The sequence below is a fragment of the Aphidius gifuensis genome, linkage group LG4 (assembly GCF_014905175.1).
Source record: "Aphidius gifuensis isolate YNYX2018 linkage group LG4, ASM1490517v1, whole genome shotgun sequence".
Taxonomy (NCBI): Eukaryota; Metazoa; Arthropoda; class Insecta; order Hymenoptera; family Braconidae; genus Aphidius; species Aphidius gifuensis.
In genome coordinates, this window is record NC_057791.1 from 1,239,274 (window position 1) to 1,260,667 (window position 21,394).

The following is a 21,394-nucleotide window of genomic DNA, read 5'->3' on the forward strand; positions in this document are numbered from 1 at the left end:
AATCACAAAATTATTAAATACAATTAAACCGCCTTTTACTTGAAATTAATTTGTTTCCCGTTAATCAAATAAATAATTTTTGAAAATTTAATTTTCTTCAAAGAAAAACACATTTTAAATTTGTTTTATAAATATTTTAAACATACTTATACAATTTCATGAAAATTTATCAGACAAAACTTTCTTTCTTGAATATATCGCTTTAAAAATTTATCTCTCCTCTCCTCCTCCTCTCTCTCTCCCGCTTTGTTCGAAATTATTCGAAAATCACCGAATGTAAAATACAATTCTCGACCGCTCTATGGCGCTTCAATCTTTTCAGTCATTTGCGACTTCAGTACAAGTCGTGACTTGGTCGGTGACTGACTGTTCAATAAAATTCCTCGTTTTCATTACAAAAATTCATTTTAGTATTCCAAACTCGTCCCCACTTTTAATACCTTCCTGGACCGTGTATTAAACCACAATACGGAGAAATATATTAAAAAAAAAAAAAGAAAGTTTTAACTTATTCAACATAATACAAACAAAAATAAATTTAATTATTATCAATTAACAATTAATAATAATATAAACAAATACAGACCAAAGAGTGATATTAAAATATATAAATAATAGTTGTATATTTTATAAAGAAAATTCTTTTCAATAATGGTGAGTGACGTGTTATAATTTATCCTTGGAATTTGACGAGTTTATTTTTTCATTTTTTGTTAATAAATATTAACATAATACAAAGTGTACAAGTGAAATTAAATAATATACAACAAAATTTAATATAAATTAATAAAAATTAACAATTTTTATTAATTATTATTAATGTATATTTAAAATTCATATTATTTTTCGTTTTTTTTTTTTATATAAAAGTTAAAAAAAAAATAAATAAAAAAGTCAAGTTACTCCGACCAAGTGAAACTTGTGTGTTTAATTTGTATGTGTTTGTGGGTGCGTTTATGTAAATGTATTTGTAAATACATAAATGTTCATGTTAAAATTATGCTTTCTTGATTTTAATAGTATTTTTTTTTTTTTAAATTCATTTTTGTTATAAGCCGTGATAAATACTCCAAATAATTACTCCAAAATATCATAAATAATTAATTAAATATATACACAATGAATTAGTTGAAAAAAAAAAAAAAAAAAATTGTGATGATGTTGTTAAAAGTAGGTTACCCCGGTGCGTGTCCTTGGTGAGTGCCCGATACACTCGGTATAACAGCGCTCGGACGGCCCAGTTTAATGGACGCGTATTCTTACATAACTACGTGTTGTGGCTCCAACAACACACGGGCTTATTCAAAGTTTACTTTTTTTTTTTTTTGTTTTTATTTATTAGTTGTCATTATATTCCTTGTTTTGCTACGTATTCGCAGTACACATTGTTCATGCTCACGCGTTACTCCGAAAAAAAAAGAAAAAAATTTTCAAAACAAAAAAGGTCTTTAATTGAGATTTAAATTATTATATCAAAACACAATAGATGAATATTTATATTCAAAAGCTTTTATGATATTTAAAAATGTGAAAAATTTGTTGGCCAAGATCAAGTGTACAAGTGTTTTTATTGTTCTCTTGTAAACACACACACACACACAAACACATACGATTTTTCTTTTGCATTTTAAATAACAAAAAAAACAGAGTAAATTATCTTAAATTTAATAATAAAAACAATAATTAGATATATTAATCTACCTAGATATGAAATAATCATTGAATTTTAAATATGTGTGTGTGCAGGGGGGAAGAGGAGGGATGTGGGTGTGTTGTGTGCTTGGCCCTGACTTGTCTACTACTCGTTAAGTCGAACGGACCAACAATAACGACATTCGATGTTGTTATACAGGGTGTTTCATATTAAAGTGTTAATTTTTTAAAATAATTTTTACGTATAACAAGTGTTATTAATATATTTAACAAAAAAAATAATTAAATTATTCAATTTATTAGCTTTGTTTAGATTTTTTTATGTTTTCGGAGTAATTTGGTCCATTATGGACCAAAATGTGAATAAATAAATATTAAATAATTATTTTAGACAGTGAATTTATAAATTATATAAACAAAAAAAATTATTAAATCCATTTTATAAATAAATAATCATTAACTTTGTTAAATTTTTATTTTTTCGGAGTATTTTTTTTCGGAGTAATTTGGTCCATTATGGCCCAAAATTCAAACCAATAAATATCAAATAATTATTTTAGTTATTGTCTTTATACAAACTAACAAAAAAAAATTATTAAAGTCTTAAGTAAATAATAGTTAAATAATAAATAACTTATATTAAAAAAAAAAAAAAATTTTTGTTTTACAAATATCCTAAATTTTGTTTTAATTAATTAAATATTTTTAGTATCACAGACAAGTACATATTTGTGTAGATTAAATTAATAGTTTTTTTTTTATTTTTTAAATAATAATATTAGAGTATTTGATTAATGTGATAAAAAAATAAATGATTATACTGTATTTAAAACAAAAAAAAAAAAAAAACTGTCAGACAATGTAGTTTTTTTCCTGTTGAAAACTTTGATTGGTCCATTATTTATTTTAACTTTTTTTATCAAAATAAATACATCCTAAATAATGAAATAGCTTGTTTAAATATATATTTTATCATTTTGTTTTAATATGACTAATATATATATTTTATTATTTTATTTTACAGACAACGAAAAAAAAAAAATAATCAAGATACTTAAATACATGGAATAGGAAGTTGACTTGGATGTGATATATAAAAGAAAATATAAAATTTAAAAATTGTGTTATTTGTTAGTGATGCAAATGAAGAAATATAAAAAAAAGTTTTAAAGCACAAAGAGTGATAATTAATTGTGTTAGTGTATGTGTTTGTGACGATATAAATTTGGATACATACATAACTTCAGCTTGGATTATTAACAAAAGAAAGTGGATCGATTATTTATTATAAACATCCATCAATTATGTAAGTTTTTTTTTAATTATCTTAATCTATTAATAACAATAATATATTTTTTATTTATATTTTTATTAATCATCAATTTATTTTAATAGAAATTTTTGAAATAAAAAAAAATTTATCAACTTTAGTTTATCAGATTTTAACTACAAAAGTATTTTTATTTTTAATTATACATAAAGGTATATTTTTTTTTTTAAATTTTTATTTAAAAACTTTGGGACAATGTGATAGTGATAGAATTTTTTTTTACAAAAATAGCAAGTGTATTTTAATTTCTATAGATAAAAATTTGAAAAAAAAAAAAGAAAAATTTTTTACAAGTTTATTGAACTTGTTTATTTATATATTATTGATATAATAATTAAATTATTTGACAGAAAAATAATAATAATATACCTTTTGTAAATTAAAGAAAAACAAAAATGATTAATTTTTCATCTAGCCAAAAGTGATATAATGATTTATCAAGTGCGTGTCATGAAAGACAATAAGACACTGACACTTTGTCTCAAACTCTCAATCAGTATAATTATTATTATAGAGGGTTCTTATCAGTAATTTTCTCTGGACACTCGTTAATCCAGTATACACATTGTGTAAAAACAAACTTGATATATTTTGTCTTCATAAATATTATTTGTTTATATATATTTCTTTAAATTAAAAATTTATTTATATATTCAAATTATATCAATAATAACATTTTTAATTATTCCCTAACTTTGAACTGTTTCAATTTAAGTCATTTTAATTTTACCAGTTGAAATAATTATCGAATAATTTCGTTGAGAAAAATAATAACATAAAATCGAAATAAAATTATCTAAAATTATTTCGAAATTGGTTTAATAATTTTTGGAGTTGTTTCGATTGGTATTTTGGTAAATTTTATTTTTAACTTTTCGAAATTATTTAAAATTACTACGATGCTTAGAAATTTTTTAAAAAATAACTTATCAGTAAAAAACATTTTATCAGTAAAATTTAACAATAAAATAAATTTATTCAATTGTTAAAATAAAAAAAAAACTAATTAAATTTAACTTTAAATAATTATCAGTTTGTTAATGAAAAACAAAATGACATTTATCTATTTAAAAATCAATAAAAATAATTTCTAATCAGCTAGATAAATAAACATTAATTTATACATAAACCTTGAAATTATTTATAAATTATTTAAAGGTTAATTGGAATATTTAAACTGTTAAATTTTTTTTTTTCTTTCAACTAGTTAATTTGTTTTTTCATCAAGTAAAATTGCTTGTCATTTTTTAAAAAAACACAGTGAAAAATTGTTAATTTATTTTGACAATTGTAAATTGATTAAAATAGCTGTTTAAAAAAAAATCTAATATGAAAGTTTGAATAATTCATTAGTAGTAATAGTGCATAGCAATACAAAAAATTTAATATTGATAAAATGTTTTAAAGTCAATCGTTTTTTTTTTTCGTTATTATTGTTACCATATTTAAAAAAAAAAAAAAAGTTTCGTCAAATTTCAACCGGAAGTTTTGGAATAATAGGCGGGGCAAATTAAAAACATTTGTTGTCATTTTTTTTTTTTCTTTATAAAAGGCTTACTTTCAGACTTTCACATTGGAGGTCGGTCGACTGATGACTTTTCACTTTTTTTAAAAAACTTTTCATTCTATACTGTGAACACACAGTGATTCAAATCACCCACCTATAGACTCTAAATTCTTCTAAAAACTTGAACAAAAAGAAAAAAAAATCCTACTATTTTAAACAGAATTTAAAAAATTTTATTTTTAAAAAAAGCCATTTCTTTTTTTTTTTTTCTTTGACATATTTTCTTTTCTTTCAAACACTGAGGTAAAAAAAAAAAAAGCACGTGTATTTATTTCGTATAATACACTCTATAAAGTACATTATATTACATGAGAAAATTTTCAACTACAGTATCATTAAGAATTCTAAAAAGAAATAAAAAAAATGTGACGATGAATAGAATCGAGCAAAAAGTATTTCTTGTATTTAATTGCGTTTCGTACCGGAAGTCACAGTTGCTTCAAAATCAAGTCAGCTTTTTTTTTTTTTTTCTTTATAAAATAACAGTACGACATGTATACTTCAAAATATAATAATAATAATAATAAATAGTATCATTAAAAATGTATTGCACCTGTAGATTTCAAGTACATATGTTAAATTAAATTAAATTCTTTTTTTTTTTTAAATTATTTTCTTGACATTTTAATAATATTCAAATTTTAAATCAAGTATATTAAATAAACAGTTATTTAAACTTTCAAAAAATAAATTTAATATACTGTAAAATTATTTTGAATGAACAAATTTCTATTTGGATTTTGTCGATTTTATATTTTTAAGATCGAAAAAAAATTTCAAAAAAACGACAAGAAACTTTTAAATTCCCAAGATGAAAAAAATTCTAAAAAATTTGATTAAATTAATTTTGTTTTATATGTCATTCAATTATTTCTATTTGAAATTTATAATCAAATTAATTTTTAAATAGCTCATTTATTATTAAAAAAAACAAAAAGAAATTTTTTTTTTTTCAAAAAGAGAGCAAGTTGAATAGCAAACAGCAGCACGTATATTGAACAGGGCGACGGCTGATCAGCTTTATTCTGTCTGACAAAAAAAAATGTTTAAATTTCAAATAGGGGAATGTTGTACAAACGACTGAAACGAGTCACGGTATATGACCGAATGGCCAGTCGTCGTTGTTAAGCACTGCGCGCTTTCAAATAAAAATAAAAAAAAAAGTAGGAGGAAGAGAATTTAAAGATATAACTGTATGTTGGGGAAGCAATGTGATAAAATAAAAAGAAGCAAGAATCATCATCAGTTCCATGCTTTACGTTAAGCTTGATTTGCAACACTAAAAATTATATTAATAGTTTATTTGTGGCCTGGAATTGGAGCACAACTTGCCTGGTTCCCATCGCTAAATTCAACTGACTAAAATGCATCTTGAAATAGCTTTTTAAATTTATCATCAAAATATTTTACTAATTTTACTTTTAAATATTTTTTTTATAATTCATTGTCTCTACCTACACTTTATTTTATTTTTATTTTTATACTTTGATAAATATATAAATATCAAACAGTTATGAAAAAATATTTTTAACTAATAATATTGGCTGATGTTTGTCTTTGTCATAGTCCAAATTATTAACAAAAAAAAAACAATAATTTATATATTTTTTTAAAAGCTGAAAATAGTAGAGTATTTTAATTTTTTTTTTTTTATTGAGAAAGTTGGATATTATATCTTGGCCATGGTATTGCATATGATCTACGCGTTAAGTACTGAGTATATAGAAAGCGACCCACTTGCGACAAGCAAGTAGTTGTATTTATGAACCAAGTAAACGACCGTTATTATTATCAATATGCTATCATATATATTAAATGAATAATCAGCTTGAACTTGAGGTAGATAATTATTTATTAATTTTATCCTGATAAAACAAAATGAAAAAATAAAAAAAAAATTCAAACAAAGAAAAAACAAATTAGTCATGCTATTGTGTTATATTAATGGAAAAAAAAAATATAATAAAAATAGAGATATAAAAAAAAGAGCTAATTTAAAAAAATGAGTAAAAGAAAAACTAGCTTAAAAAAAATATATAAACAATTTAAGCTATGATGATAAATAATAATCATATATAAAAAAACTCTAGCAAACTTTGGTGTCCTCTTCGTTGGGCGTTGCTGCTGCATTGATCGTGCAAATGGGCTGAAGGAAAGCAGTCACAAACAGAGGGGGACGATTTTATTCCCTCCCTATTTTTCCTCCTTGTCTGTCGTTACAACGTTGCCTGGCATCTAGGGGTATTTTCTGCTCCAACGTGTGTATTCAACTAACGTCACTGACTCGTTTTACAAAAAAAAATGAAAAAAAAAATCCCATGGCACGCATATCTCTCTATTTATTTATTTATAAATCACACTTAATAATATTTTAATTACTATATAAATATATTTATTGTAATATGATTATTTTATTATTTCAATTTATCAATAATTTATTTTATAAATTAATCATTTACTTTGATTGAATTATTGGTTTATTTTCTACATAGAAATTTTCTATATGAAATTTTTTTATTTTATATAAAAGATGCGTTGTTAAAGAAATATATTGCAACAGGTTGATGGATAAATGATATGACAATTTTATAGCACTACTACTACTGTATATATACACAAGATTTAATAGAGCTTTTTCTTCTAGAGTTTAATTTTCTTTTCTTTTTTTTTTTTACTATGATTTTAGTTGAAATAAATAAATAAATATTCAATAGAAATGTGTTTATTGATTAGATGTAATGGAGCTTTATTGCTTTGATTTTATTGAAGTTTTTTTTGAAAATAATGTTGTTGTGTTTAATTTAAAATAATAGAAAATATTTTTGTGTGTTTTCAGAATGGATAGACGAAATCGAAATGACATAGAGATGGAGGTTATTGCGCCAATGCGCTTTCTAAATACAGCTGGCTAATAGCACCAGACACTTACAAGCCCACTTCAAGACCTCACAGCCAGACACTAGGTATAAAATTTAAAAAATAAATAAATAAATAATTTACGTAAATTATTTTTAAAATTATTTAAAATCTATAATTGATAGTATTAAATAAGCAAAATGTATTTTTATTTAATTTTAAAGCTTAAATATGTTTATTTTTATTTATTTTTTTTCTAGAATCTGTAGTTGGCGTGACATGGATGTGAGTTATACGAACGTTTTGGAAGGGGCTCGCCAGTACTTTCAGGGTTTACCCATGCCAAGTACAGCAATAACACCAACAAAAAATAGAATACATGATGAGCAAACAAGTAATTCATCAACAGTTGATGATGGACGTCAAACAAATAGTAATAATATTAATAAAATATATTGGAATACAAGTAACAATGAGTTACGTACAATTGAGCCTTATCCACCTCAGCCAACTAGAGTTGAGGTACCAGATACAAGGCCAAATAATGATGATGATGATAATAATGATGACAATAATAAAAGATCAGAGTATTTAGAAAATCATAAAAATTTAACAAATTTAACTGAAATGCAATCGACAAATAGAACAAATAAATTAAATCAACAAAGAGATTTATTAAATACACATTCACCATCACCAATTTATCAACAATTAAATAATGTTTCTGGTCCATCAAGTTATAATCGACCAATTGAAATAAATAATACAACAACAAATTCATCTTATACAACGAATGATAGAACAACATCAACACCAGTTATACCTCATCGTACACAATATTATCCACGTTATCATCATCCAGATATAACTAAAAGTTCACCTCTTCCATTTTCAAGAAATTCAAATGTTTATCAAGCATCAGTATCACCATCAATTGATTCACAACCACAACCACCAAGACAATTGATAAATATTGATTTAGAAAATAAACGAATACAAGATCAACAGCAACAACAATTACCCCCTTCATCAGTTTATCAAATGACATCTTCAGAAACAACAGCATCACCAACAGTGGCCTATCGACAATCATCATCATCATCATCTTCTGATTCATCGTCAATACATTCCTCAACAAATCCTTGCAACCCTTGTCATGTTCAAAAAATTCACATTCCTTCACATAATAATCATCAAGGTTACATTCCATCACCACATTTACCGGTGTCATCAGTTGCACCTCAATCCTCTATAGCACATCCTTCATCTCAACTATCTCATCTTCCAAATCGAATTAATCCAACTAATAATAATAATAATATCAACAATCAAAATAGAGTTGGATTATCATCATCAAGTCATTATCAAAATCAACATCATCATGCTTCAAAACAACAACAACAACAATCAATGTTACCACCATCTATGTGTAATAATCAATTATCAATATCTTCACATGAATCAAATCGTAATTTAAATTCTCCATCAAGACAATCACCTCATGCTTCTATTTTACATAATCCAATTGCCTCTCAAGGTTTGATAGATGCTCAACCCCACTCACCGCCATATCCACCGCCTCCTCATTCCCCACCACGAGTATCCAGTCATCATTCAATGCATTCTTCTTCTTCTTCGTCTTCGTCTTCTTCTACTACTTATGGAAGTCACAATGCGCATTCTTCTTCTTATCCACAAAATTCTTATCAAACAAATATTTATCATTCAACAACAAAAATCAATAATCAATATCCTGTTAATGATTTACAATCTTCATCATCGTCAACATTAAATTCAACTACAAGTGTTTATTCACGTCAACATGCTTCACCATTAAAACAAAATAATAATTATAATATTATTGATTCAAAACAAATTGCTGGTATATCAAATGCTAATCAAGGAAATACATCTTCATCTGTTTATGTTGCTTCATCGGGTATTCAACGAAGTATTAATACACATAATTTACCAATAAATGATAATTCATCTGGTCATTTAAATAGAAGCAATAGAGATATACAAATTAAAAATCAATCAATATCACAATTATCAAATAATAATATGACTTCATCATCAAGTTCATATGTATTAGCTCCACGTACTAGAGAACATTCACATGAACGTATTTCAAATGCAATAAATGCTGAAACATATTATCCTCCATATAAAAGTAGTGAATACAGAGATTATAAAACAACAAATGCATCAAGTCATTATAGTTGTACAAGTAGTACATCAACTACAGTAATGTCTGTCTCAAATGATACAAGACCAAGTGCACCATCTTCAATAACGGTGCCTTTACGTCCAGTTTTAGATACAAATAATAGACGTTTAATTTATCCTCAACAACAACAACAGCAGCAACAACAACAACATCGTCGTGGTGGTGATGATTATAGTTCAACTGATTATCTATATAATAATAGCAACTCTACAAATCAACAAAGTCAATCACAACCAACATCAAGAGTTGTATCACCACAGCCATTTATTGTTAATGGTCCAGTTATTAAAAAACGTGAATCACCATTAGATCTTTCAGTTAAAACAATTAAAACAACAGCTGATTCAACAGCACGTGATGATATTGATACATTTGATAAAACAAATAATTTACGTAAAAATATAATGCCATTATTATCAACACATCAAGGACCAGTTGTATATGCTAATTATGACAATAGACAATTAAATGGTTCACGTTATTCTACACCAAATTTACGTCCAACAACACCACAAGTACCAGTATGTGCTCCAAAAGTTGATTTTTTACCAAATTTTAATTCTACACCATTGAGACATCAAAATAATACAGATAATAATTTACGACGTAGTACACCAAATATACTACCAACACAAGCACAAACAAATAATTTACAATCTTTACCAAATATGTCGACTTTTAAAAAAACTTTACTGCCTACAACAGCAACAACTACGACAACGACAACAACATCATCATCATCATCATCATCACAGCCTGGAACAAATAATTATCATGTTTTACCTGAAAGAGTAAAACTTCCATTAAAATATCCAACTGTTGAGCCAAGACAACAACAACAAAGATTACAAGATTATGATAATAATGATCGTTATTCTGAAAGTCATAATAAATATATAACAAATAGAGGAAGTGTTAAAAGACTTGGTGGACCATATATACCTGGTGGTATTGGTCCAAATAAACATCCAAGAGTTGATGTTTGGAAAGAAGTATTTGATAAACAAATACAAGATAAATTAACAGCAGCACTTGCACAACGTGAAAAACAACAAAAACAAAATCTTGAAAAAAATCTTCCAAAAACAGTGGCAAATGGTACATTAGTATCATCAATTTATCAAAATACAAATACAAATAATAATAATAATTTACAACAACAAAATACTGAAAATTCTTCATTTCATTCACAATCTATTAATCAATATCAAAGAATGAATATTAATGAAGAAAGATATAAAGATATTAATAATTGTCGTGATACAAATGTTTATCCAATAATTAAATCTCCAAATTTAGCATCTGGGCTACATACTTCCAGTCAATCTTCTTATTCACATCAGTCTAATTCAAGATCACCTCATCCACAACAGCAACAACAACAACAACCACCACAACATCAACAACATCAACAACAGTGGCAATCATTTCATGATCTTCCAAGTAATACTGGTGCTGATAAACGTGTACTTACATTATTAAGAAATAGCTTGGAAAATAAACAACAACGTGAAGAACAACATAATAATAAACAATCAATTTATTCAAATAAAATAATAACTCCAGTTGAACCAAAAACAAATATTGGTAGACATAATCTTTCACCATTTGCTGCTGCAAGTTTACTTGAACGTAATAGTAATACATCACCTCATCATAAATTTCATGTACCAAGAACAATTGATTCTATAACACAAGAAATGTCACGTAGTCCATATGGTTCACGTATTATAAATTCAGCCTCATTACCAATTGGAAAAGAAGCTGATATTAATAATAGAAATATTGAATTACAACGTGATAATAAAGATGATAATCTTGCTGCAATATTAGCAGCTAAAATACGTACTAAAGCTGAATTAAAACAAGTTGTTAGTGGACAATATAATTGTTCAAAAACAATTTCATTATTATCATCATCATCGTCATCATCATTACAAGATATTGGTGATTCAGAAAGAGCAGCATCAACATCAACTCCACAATCAGCAGCTTCATCAGCTGGTAGTCCACCAAAATTAACAAGAGAAAAAACACCATCTATATTACCAAGAAGAAGATTATTTTCAAAATCAGAAGATGATAATAATACAACATTAATGTCATCAACAACAGCAACAACAACAACATCATCATCATCAACAAAAGCAGCACCAATTGTTTCACAATTTACTGTACCAACAAGATCAAGTGATTTTAGAAGTTCATCTGAAACATCAGTATTTGATTTTCGTGAAAGTGATTCTGAGGGTGAAATGCCAGTTCTTGAAAGACAAACACTTGAAGAAATGAGAAGAGATAGAAAACAATTATCAAAAGTACAACCAGCAGTATCATTTAATGATGCAATGTCAGTTAATATGGTTACATCAAATGATCTTGTTAAAATTGAATTAAAAGAAAATAATCAAGTTAATAAAAATGATCCATTTTGGAGTGAAACATGTGATAAATTTATGGAACAATTACGTAGTGGTGGTAGTAGTGGTAGTAGTGGTGGTAGTGGTGATAGTGCTAAAAAACGTGGACGTAGAAAAAAAATTATAAATACAAATAATATTAAAACTGAAATAATAATAAAACCAGAAAATATTAAAAAAGAAATAAATGAAAAAATAGAAATAGAAATAAATAATGATAATGATATAAAATTAGAATTAATTAAAAATACTGATGATAATGATGTTGATAATAATGAAATTATAATAAAAAATGAAATAACAAATGATATTAATGATGATTGTAATAATTCAGATCATGATTCTGATGAATTACCATTAATAAAACGTGCATCAAGAAGAAGAATTAAAAAAGAAATTAATGATAGTGATGCTGATGATGATATTATATCAAAAAAAAGACGTGGTAGTAGAATAAAATTAGAATCATCAAGTGGTAGTGAATCATCAAGTGATGATAGTGATGCTAGTGGTGAACCTGGTCTTGGTTCATCTGTTGCTCATCGTTTACGTACACGTAAACGTTCTGGTATAACAACAATTATTGATAATGAAGGTATGAAATTACGTTCACGTGAAATGTTACCACAAAAAATTAAACAACAACAACAACAACAATCTAAAGAAACTAAAGAAACTAAAGAAACTAAAGAAACTAAAACACCAATTAAAAATACAATTATACAAAAACCAAAACCAAAACCATTATTTGGTGATGGTAGTGATTTTCGTCCTGGTTGGGAAGAAGAAGTTTATGTTTATAAAAAATCATTAAGAATGCCAACACAACTTATTAATGTATCAAGACCATCAAGATTTCATAGATTATCAACTTCGTTACCTGATTTAGATCCTGATTCACCAGCTTTATCTGTATCAATGGATAGTACTGATGTATGTTTAGAAAAACGTGGTGGTAGTGGTGTTAATAGTAGTGGTATTAGTGCTATTGGTCGTGTTGCTGATAGTGATATTGATTCAAATTGTAGTTTACCAAATAATGATGATGAAGGTACATCAACACCAATAATAACAACAACAAAAACAACAACAAATTTATCCAAAAGCATAATTAAATTTGATGGTAATTCAATAGTTGATGTACTTGCTAAAAAAGTTGGTAGTAATAAAAAAGATATACGAAAAAAATTAAAAGATAAATTTGAAAAAAATTCAATAAAAATATTACCAAAAGGAAGTAATGAACCAGAGCTATTATCAACACCAAGTTTTACAAAAATTATCAATGAAACAAAGCTATCAACAACAAATGGAAAAACACAAATTAAAAATAATAGTAATAATATTAATAATAATAATAATTCAAATAATAATAAATTTAAAAAATCAGTTAATATGGTTGATTCATTATTGGGTTATTTTCGTAAAGAAACAGTTAATAATTTTAGAGATACATTTAAAAATAATCATGCACTGCCAAATGAATTTTCTACTTATGTTTTAAAAAGTAGAACAAGAACTGAAACAAAAGTATTGAAAAAACAAGCAACAATTAGAGAAGTATTTGGTGAAGATAGACCAGCATCAGCACCACCAATGCAAAATCATGCTGGTGATACATCACAAGATGATGATGATTCACAGACTGAAACTAAAGAAATTTTAAAAAATAAAAATAATTCACGTACATTAAGACAAAAAGTTGTTTCAAGATTAAGAAATGTTGGTATAATTAGAAGTCACAAATCAATTATTAATTCAAAACGTCATTTATTAACAGTACAAAGACGTAAAGTTATACTTAAATCAATGACAGATAAAAAATTAAAAAATTCAATTAATACCAAAACAAATATTAATAATGAAAATAATGACAATGATGATGTTGAAGATGAAGATGAAGATGAAGATAATAATAAAGATGATGATAATGAGGATAATATTAATAATGATAAAATAAAAAAAGAACAAGATACTGATATTAATGATGACACAGAAATTGTTGGTAAAAAAAAAATCAAATTACGAAATGGAAGAAAAAAATTTCGTTCAGGTTTTGATTATATTCGTAAAAAGAAAAAACCAATAAAAAAAGATGACAACAATATACCAAAAGAACGAAAAAAAGTAAGTCTATTTTATTAATTATCATTAATTTTTCTTTTAATAAATAATAATAATTTTTATTATTTAATTTTAGCAAATGAATTTACGAACAAATGCTGAATGTGTTGCTGATTTACAAAATGAAATAAGAACATGGGTTATTAAAAAAGGTGTTGGTGAAACTATTTTACATAGAGCTGCACGACTTGGTTATACGGTAAAAAAATTAAATTAAATTTATAATTAAAATATTTGTAAAGAAAATATAAATGTAATTTTTTATTGTTTTAAAATTTAAGGATGTTGCTGCTTATTGTTTGGAAAAATTAAATAATGCACCAAGTCCAAAAGACAATGCTGGATATACACCACTTCATGAAGCATGTTCACGTGGACATTTAGAAATTGCAAAACTTTTACTAGCTTATGGAGCAAATGTTAGTGAAAGTGCAAATGGTGGAATAAGGCCACTTCATGAAGCTGCTGAAAATGGTGCTACTGAACTTGTTCGTCTATTATTGTCATATGGTGCTGATCCATTATTAGCAACATATGCTGGTCATACACCTCTTATGCTTGCTGTTGATACTGATGCATATACAATACTTGAACAACATCTTGGTGATGTTCAAGGACGTTCAACAACTCCCTGGAAATTTTATGGGCCATCATCTATATTTGGTAGCTTTTTTTTTTATTGTCCTTCATTTGTTTGTTAATTTATTTGAATGATTTTAATGTTTAATTATTATTTTTTGTTTAATAGATCCTGAAGAAAGTGGTTATAATCCAATGAAAGAACCACCAGTTAGTAGTCCAGAACCAGAATTAGATGATATAGAATTTGAAATGAGTGATATTAATCTTCCAGTACTATTTTCATTAGCAAATGATCCTGATAAATGGATATTATTATCAGATTTAATGTCTGCATTACGTATTAAAAGTCGTGATGCATTATTACGTCAAATTAATCCAAAAGCACCTGCAGGACCACCAACAATTGCACATCGTGATGTTATGAAAGAACTTAAATTACCAGATTTTCTTGATCAATCAAGATGTTGTCATTTATTAAGTGCAGGTGAAAAAATTAATGTACGTGCATCAAAAGTTGCACTTATTAAATATAATGAACAAGTTAAATCACTTTTAAATGTTGAAAGTGTATTTATTAATCTTAGCTGACAAGAGGAGCAACTGGGAAATTGTAATACAATATCTCAGTCATTAAAAAAAAATACTATTATTAATAATAAAAAAAATATTAAAATTAAAAAAACAAAATGTGCTAAAAATATTAAACCAATTAAAAGTGAACGTTTAAAGCACAAAAAAATTATTCAACGAAAGCTCAATAGTGGCGTTAATACTGATGCAAATAAGATATTAAAAAAAAAATGGAGAAAAAATTATATTAAATAAAGTGCAGTGACTCATTTTTATCTATTTTTTTTTTTTCTTTTTAATTACAAAAAGGTGCAAAAATAAATTTAAAAAATGGTGCAATTTTGAAAATAATAATGTGAAGTTAAATAAAGAACAAAAAAAAATGAGTTTGGGTAGTTGCTAATATATAAAATAATAAAAAATGTTTTAATTTTAATAATGAACAATTAATAATAGTAAAAAAAAAAAAATACTGTGACATGTTAGATTATAAATTAATATTAATTATAAAAAAAAAAACAAAAATGTAAATGATTTTTTTACACGAAAAACAAACTAAAAAATAATTTCAGGCAATTGCGAGTAATCAAGTATTTTTTTTTTTGTTGTTTTTTTAAAAGACAATTTTTATTTAGAGAAAAAACTGCCAGCCTGTTAATATAACTATATTCAGGTAATAAAAAAGGAGAAAGAAAAGTTTTATCCTCGTAAAAAAATAAACAAACTTAACGTGATTTATAATTAAAATACATTATTGTTTTTTTTTTTTTATGTTCATTGAACTTTATGTTATATTTTAATGCTATCAAATTGATTAACACATAGCGGGTGATTTTTATGTATCATTAAATGATTATTAATATTTTACAAGTAGAAAAAAACGAGAAAAAAAAAAAACAAATATATATATACCATTTAAATCAATATTTTATTAAATATATATATTGTAAATGATATACACAATGATTATTATTTGTATATTTGTTTTAAACTAGCAATTTATTTAAATTTTTATGTTTTTAATTTTTAATTATTATTAATTTTGACTTAGTAGATTATTAAATCAACTATAAATTATTATTCATTTTTTAAATTAATTACAATGTTTATGTTGAAATGTAAATATCATTATTATATTATTATTTGTTTAAGAGAAAAAAATAAAAAAAAAAAACATTTAAACGTTGGCAAGTGCAATTTGATACGTAATATTTTTGTTTTTTTTTTTTATTATGTTTTAAATAATTGTAACAAATAATAGAAATAAATACTCATTTAATTGATTGAGCGATAGTAAAAATTTTTGAGGATATAAATAAAAATAGAAAGAAAGAAAATTGTAATTTAGTTAATTTGTTTCTTTTTTTTTTTTTTTGTGCAATAATCAATTATAATAATTGTAATGACGAAGAGCTGTCATAAGCTTTTAAGTTTGTTTTTTTTATAAATATTTGTCTCGGTGTAAAATATCCCAGTAATATCAATTTTTTATCTCCATTATAATAACAATAATTATTTAATGAAAATTTTTCTATAGTTTTTATAATTTCATGTGTAAAAAAAAAAACTATTGACAGCTCTTTACTTTATTTATTGACGGTATTGATTAAATTAAATTGTGGTGTTTGTAATAGAAAAAAAAATAGATGAAACAACGTCCAGAAAAAATAAAAAAAATCATGTTAAAAAAAAAACAAATCAAGTAACAAAATACAGAGAGAAAAATAGATAGAAAAAGTAAAACTTTTAAAGATAAATATAATTTATTTTTAAATGAAAAATTATAATTACTTGATTTTTTTTTTTTTTAAATTTACGCCGAACAAAATATGGACGACCACAAATGTGATGAAAAAAATAGAGCAAATTGTAAATGAATAATGTATATTTCTCATAAAAAAAAAATAAAAAAAAAAAACAAATAAAATTGTGAATATTTTTGATTGTTTTTCAGCTAATTGCTTGACAATTTTTATTTAAACTTATATACTGTAATTGAAACTTAATATACTCCAATTGAAAACAAAAAAATGCAACAAAAAATAACGAATGAATTAAATTTTTAAAATCACTCTCAGGGAAAACTAAAAATCTATGTGTAAAAAAAAATTGAGTAAATATAAACATGCATGAATAGACAATTTAATTGATACTCAAATTATATGTAAAATATGTACTAATGGAAAATCATCTTCCGGCAAATAAATTAAATATATATATATAAATAAATACATTTTTTTTTTCTCTACTTTAATTGACTGATTAATATTCAGTTATTAATTAGAATAAATTTGTAAATATTATTAATGTTCTAAATATTTTTAATAATTAAAATTTTCTCTATACAAAATTGTATGTTTTTAATAATTCAAATAAGCAATCATTTAAAATGATGACACAATATATACATTAATATTTGTCTTAATAAAAGTGCTCTCGTATCCCTAAGACAAATGATTTGTTTTTACTAGTATAAAATGTAATTAAAAAAAATAATAATAATTAATTAATAAGTAATAGCTCATGCAGGGATGCTCGTGTACTATACATAAATGGTCTAATATATATATTCATATATATATTGAAAAAGATAAAACTACTTTTGAATTGAGTAAATAAAAAAAATTCTTACAAGTTTAAAATTGATGTACGTTTTTGCTATGATACAGAAAATCCATATTTATTATTGCTATGATAAAAAATAAAAATGTTCAAATGTGACGAATAAAATATTATTTACAAAAAATTATTTAGCAATATTAAATAATTATTTTATTTTTTAAATGTCCACCAATCTACTTTATAGTCAATCAATTGAAACACCATACATTAAATCTTCAAGTACATATCACAAAGCAGTATGAAATAAAATTGTATATAAATAGTTTAATTTATTATTAATTATTATTATAATATTGTTAAATTATTATTATTATTATTATAAAATTACCAATTTGTCGATAAGTAAAAATTTTATGGTAATGTATGAGCAGAGATCTACTTTTGATACATAATTTGTCCGCTAGGTGGCGCGTGGCTTTGTTCGAGTGAGGACGTGTGTCGTTTACTTTTATTGTAGTTAATTTATTTTTTTTTAATAATATATATTAAGTTAAATAATATAAATTGCTTAAAATATAAATAAGGTTAATATTATATTTTTGAAACAAAATGTATAATAATTTGTAAAATAATGATAATTTCGTTGAATTAATAGATTGTCAATTATTATATGGATGTAATTGTACTGTTGATCGTTTTTGATGACAATCATTGAATGTGTTCATATATATATTTGACAAAATAGTATTTAATAATATTTGTTTAAAATATTATATTTAAGTTTATTAATTATTTGAGTATAATTAATATCATGCATAATATACGTAATTTTATATCAATAATATTTTGACAATTATTATAAAATTATCAATTTGATTTAGTTATTTTGTCATTTAATATATAAACAAGACATTAAGATTATTATATCAATTTTTTATATAAATAATTATAGTTAATTTAATAATATTATATATTGTAAATGTACATCCTTGTTGTATACAATCATTTTTGTATTAATAATATATCAAATTATGACAATATTTCAATAATTAATTTTATATTGTCTGAGGTCTATTGGTATTATAGTAGTGTTTTTGAGATTTCAGTATTTTTATGTATATTATTATTTATGACTATGTTTAATTTGTTGTATTTATTGTATTTATCTATCTTATTGTTGATAATATTTCTATTTATTTATTAGTTTATTATATTTATTTATTTGTATCATTATTTTTTTTCTTTTTAATGGTCTATTATTTATCTATTACTTTAATAATATTGTTAAATAATTATAAATGTTATTTAATAAATTTTTCTGTTGATATAATTTATTGGGGAAATTCGTGAATTTTAGCCAAAATGAATGGACCTGTCAAGACTTTTGGAGCTGACAAAGGCAATTGTTAATTTGTTAAATAGTGGACAAATGGTATGTAAATAATATGTTTTTTTATTGTTATTAATTATTTGGAGCATAAACAAACATAATTACGTAATTTTTATCAATAATTTTGACGAATTAAAATTATCAATTTGAGGTTAGGTTGTCAATTTTTATAAAGACAAAGAGATTGTCAATTTATTTATAAATAATTATAAATTTTTGATATTTATAGCATTGTTGTAGCATCCTTATTGTTTAACAATCGTTTTTTTATTAATAATAATCAAAAAAATGTGAAATATTTCAATATTAATTTTCCATTGTCTGAGGTCTTTGTCGGTTTTTAGTGTCAGTGTTTTGAGTCTATTTATTCACTTTTAGACTCAATTTTTTACTGTTAATTTGTTTATTTATTGCGTATTTATCTATTTATTATAAATTTACTATTTATTTATTTGTTTAATTATCATTTATTTATTTATTTAATAATGCCACTTTTATTTATTCTTTTTTTTTTGCTAATATTTACTCCAATTTGAAAATTATTTATAACATAATGTTTAATTAATATTTTTATTGTTTACAGATATATAACAACAAGTGTGACTAAAATATTTGATGTGCTTATGCAAATAATTCAAGAACATTATTAAAAATGGGACTAAACAAATGACTAAATTGGTTTGTCATTGGTGCCAAGATCATTTTTACAGTACAGTAAGTTATTTTATTTTTTATAAATAAAATTATTTATCTAATAATAATTTAATGATATACCTATTGTTACAGTTGCATTAAATTTATTCATGGCTCAAACACTAAGTCTTGCCAATTCATGTAATATCAGATTTGCATAATGAAAAAAGAAGAATGTGAACAACTAGGACTGCGTAAATGCTTAAATATAACATAAACAATAGCCAGCAAATGATTATGGTGTTAAAAGTGTCATTAAGTACGTTGTCGATTTTAGTTTGTGTCACCAAGTGTCTTAAAAATTAATCAAATACTGGTATACTTGAACCAGCAACAAAATGAGCATCAAGACCATCTACATGATATGCTTATGCTTCAACAATGATGAGTCCCTGATAATGAATAATCATTACTCAATTATTTACATATTGCAAGTGCAATTGAATCCAAAACATGTCAAGTTTAAATGAAATCCAACACTCATGAGTTATCTGATATGATTTATCAATCTTTTATTGGAGCAATCAACAATATCACATGGTGCTGGTATTATTGACTCTCATGCTCAAGTTGATATTGTTATTGCTAAACGTTTGTCAATTTTTATTGTAATTGTCTTTGGTAAAGTGCTGGTGATGCTCCATCAATAACAACATGTTGGTCTTGAGAGAGTTGAAAGTAGTTGAGAGAGCAGTTGAGACTTTGAGAGTGGTTGAGAGCATCAGAATATACTGCCTCTAGCAAATGGCTTGCCTCCTCTCTCTCCAATACCTTGTTTACATCAAAGAGCTTGCCGCTATAGCAACGGTGTGTATATTATCAATCCAGCCGACAACTCGAGACACCTTTCGAAATGGATAAACCACTTTCAAATAATAATAATAGTATAGACTATATTCGAAAATATAATATTACAATTTATTATAATTTTTAAACAATCGAGTCAAATAGTTTATCATCAAGTAAATATCTATAAGATAAGAGACTAACAAAAACTTTATTGGGTACTTACAAGTGGTAGACTGAAAAGCAGTGAAAAATGTTTTTAAAAAAGTTTTGGTGAAAAGTGTTGTGATCATTGTTTTGTGTGTAATGTGTGTAGTGTTTGTGTGTGATCATTGAACCTGTTGATGACCAGCTTGAATCATCACATGAACTGCATGGAGTGCAGCATCCTCTGGTCTTCATGGATTGCAGTATCCTGAGCAATTTTGATGACCAGTGTTGGAAGATGAACATCCGCGTAAAAGGTAGGATTTTATTTAATTGATGTAATTGCATATTTGATCTCGGTTTATATTATTATAAATTATTGATGATTGTATTTTTTGAAACTCCTTAAAGTATCTCTAGGTCATCTTGCTTTTATAGCTAGCTTCAAATTAAAAACTTAAATTAATGTTTAGATTATCCATAT

The 21,394-nt window shown here is 24.6% G+C and overlaps 1 protein-coding gene and 1 long non-coding RNA gene across 2 annotated transcripts; both read left to right on the top strand.

Annotated features, from left to right (window-relative positions):
* The first annotated feature begins 338 nt into the window (after positions 1-338).
* LOC122854339 (uncharacterized protein MAL13P1.304) lies at positions 339-16,158 on the top strand. The gene is made up of 7 exons (XM_044154867.1): positions 339-654; positions 2,678-2,959; positions 7,387-7,513; positions 7,667-14,183; positions 14,257-14,379; positions 14,462-14,843; positions 14,929-16,158. Exons 4-7 carry the CDS (start codon positions 7,686-7,688, stop codon positions 15,348-15,350), a joined length of 7,425 nt encoding a protein of 2,474 aa, XP_044010802.1. The 5' UTR covers positions 339-654; positions 2,678-2,959; positions 7,387-7,513; positions 7,667-7,685; the 3' UTR covers positions 15,351-16,158.
* A 3,070-nt stretch (positions 16,159-19,228) lies between these two features.
* LOC122854342 lies at positions 19,229-21,227 on the top strand. Its single transcript, XR_006373958.1, has 3 exons — positions 19,229-19,326; positions 19,868-19,998; positions 20,071-21,227. It is a non-coding gene; the product is annotated as an uncharacterized LOC122854342 (long non-coding RNA).
* The last annotated feature ends 167 nt before the right edge of the window (positions 21,228-21,394 follow it).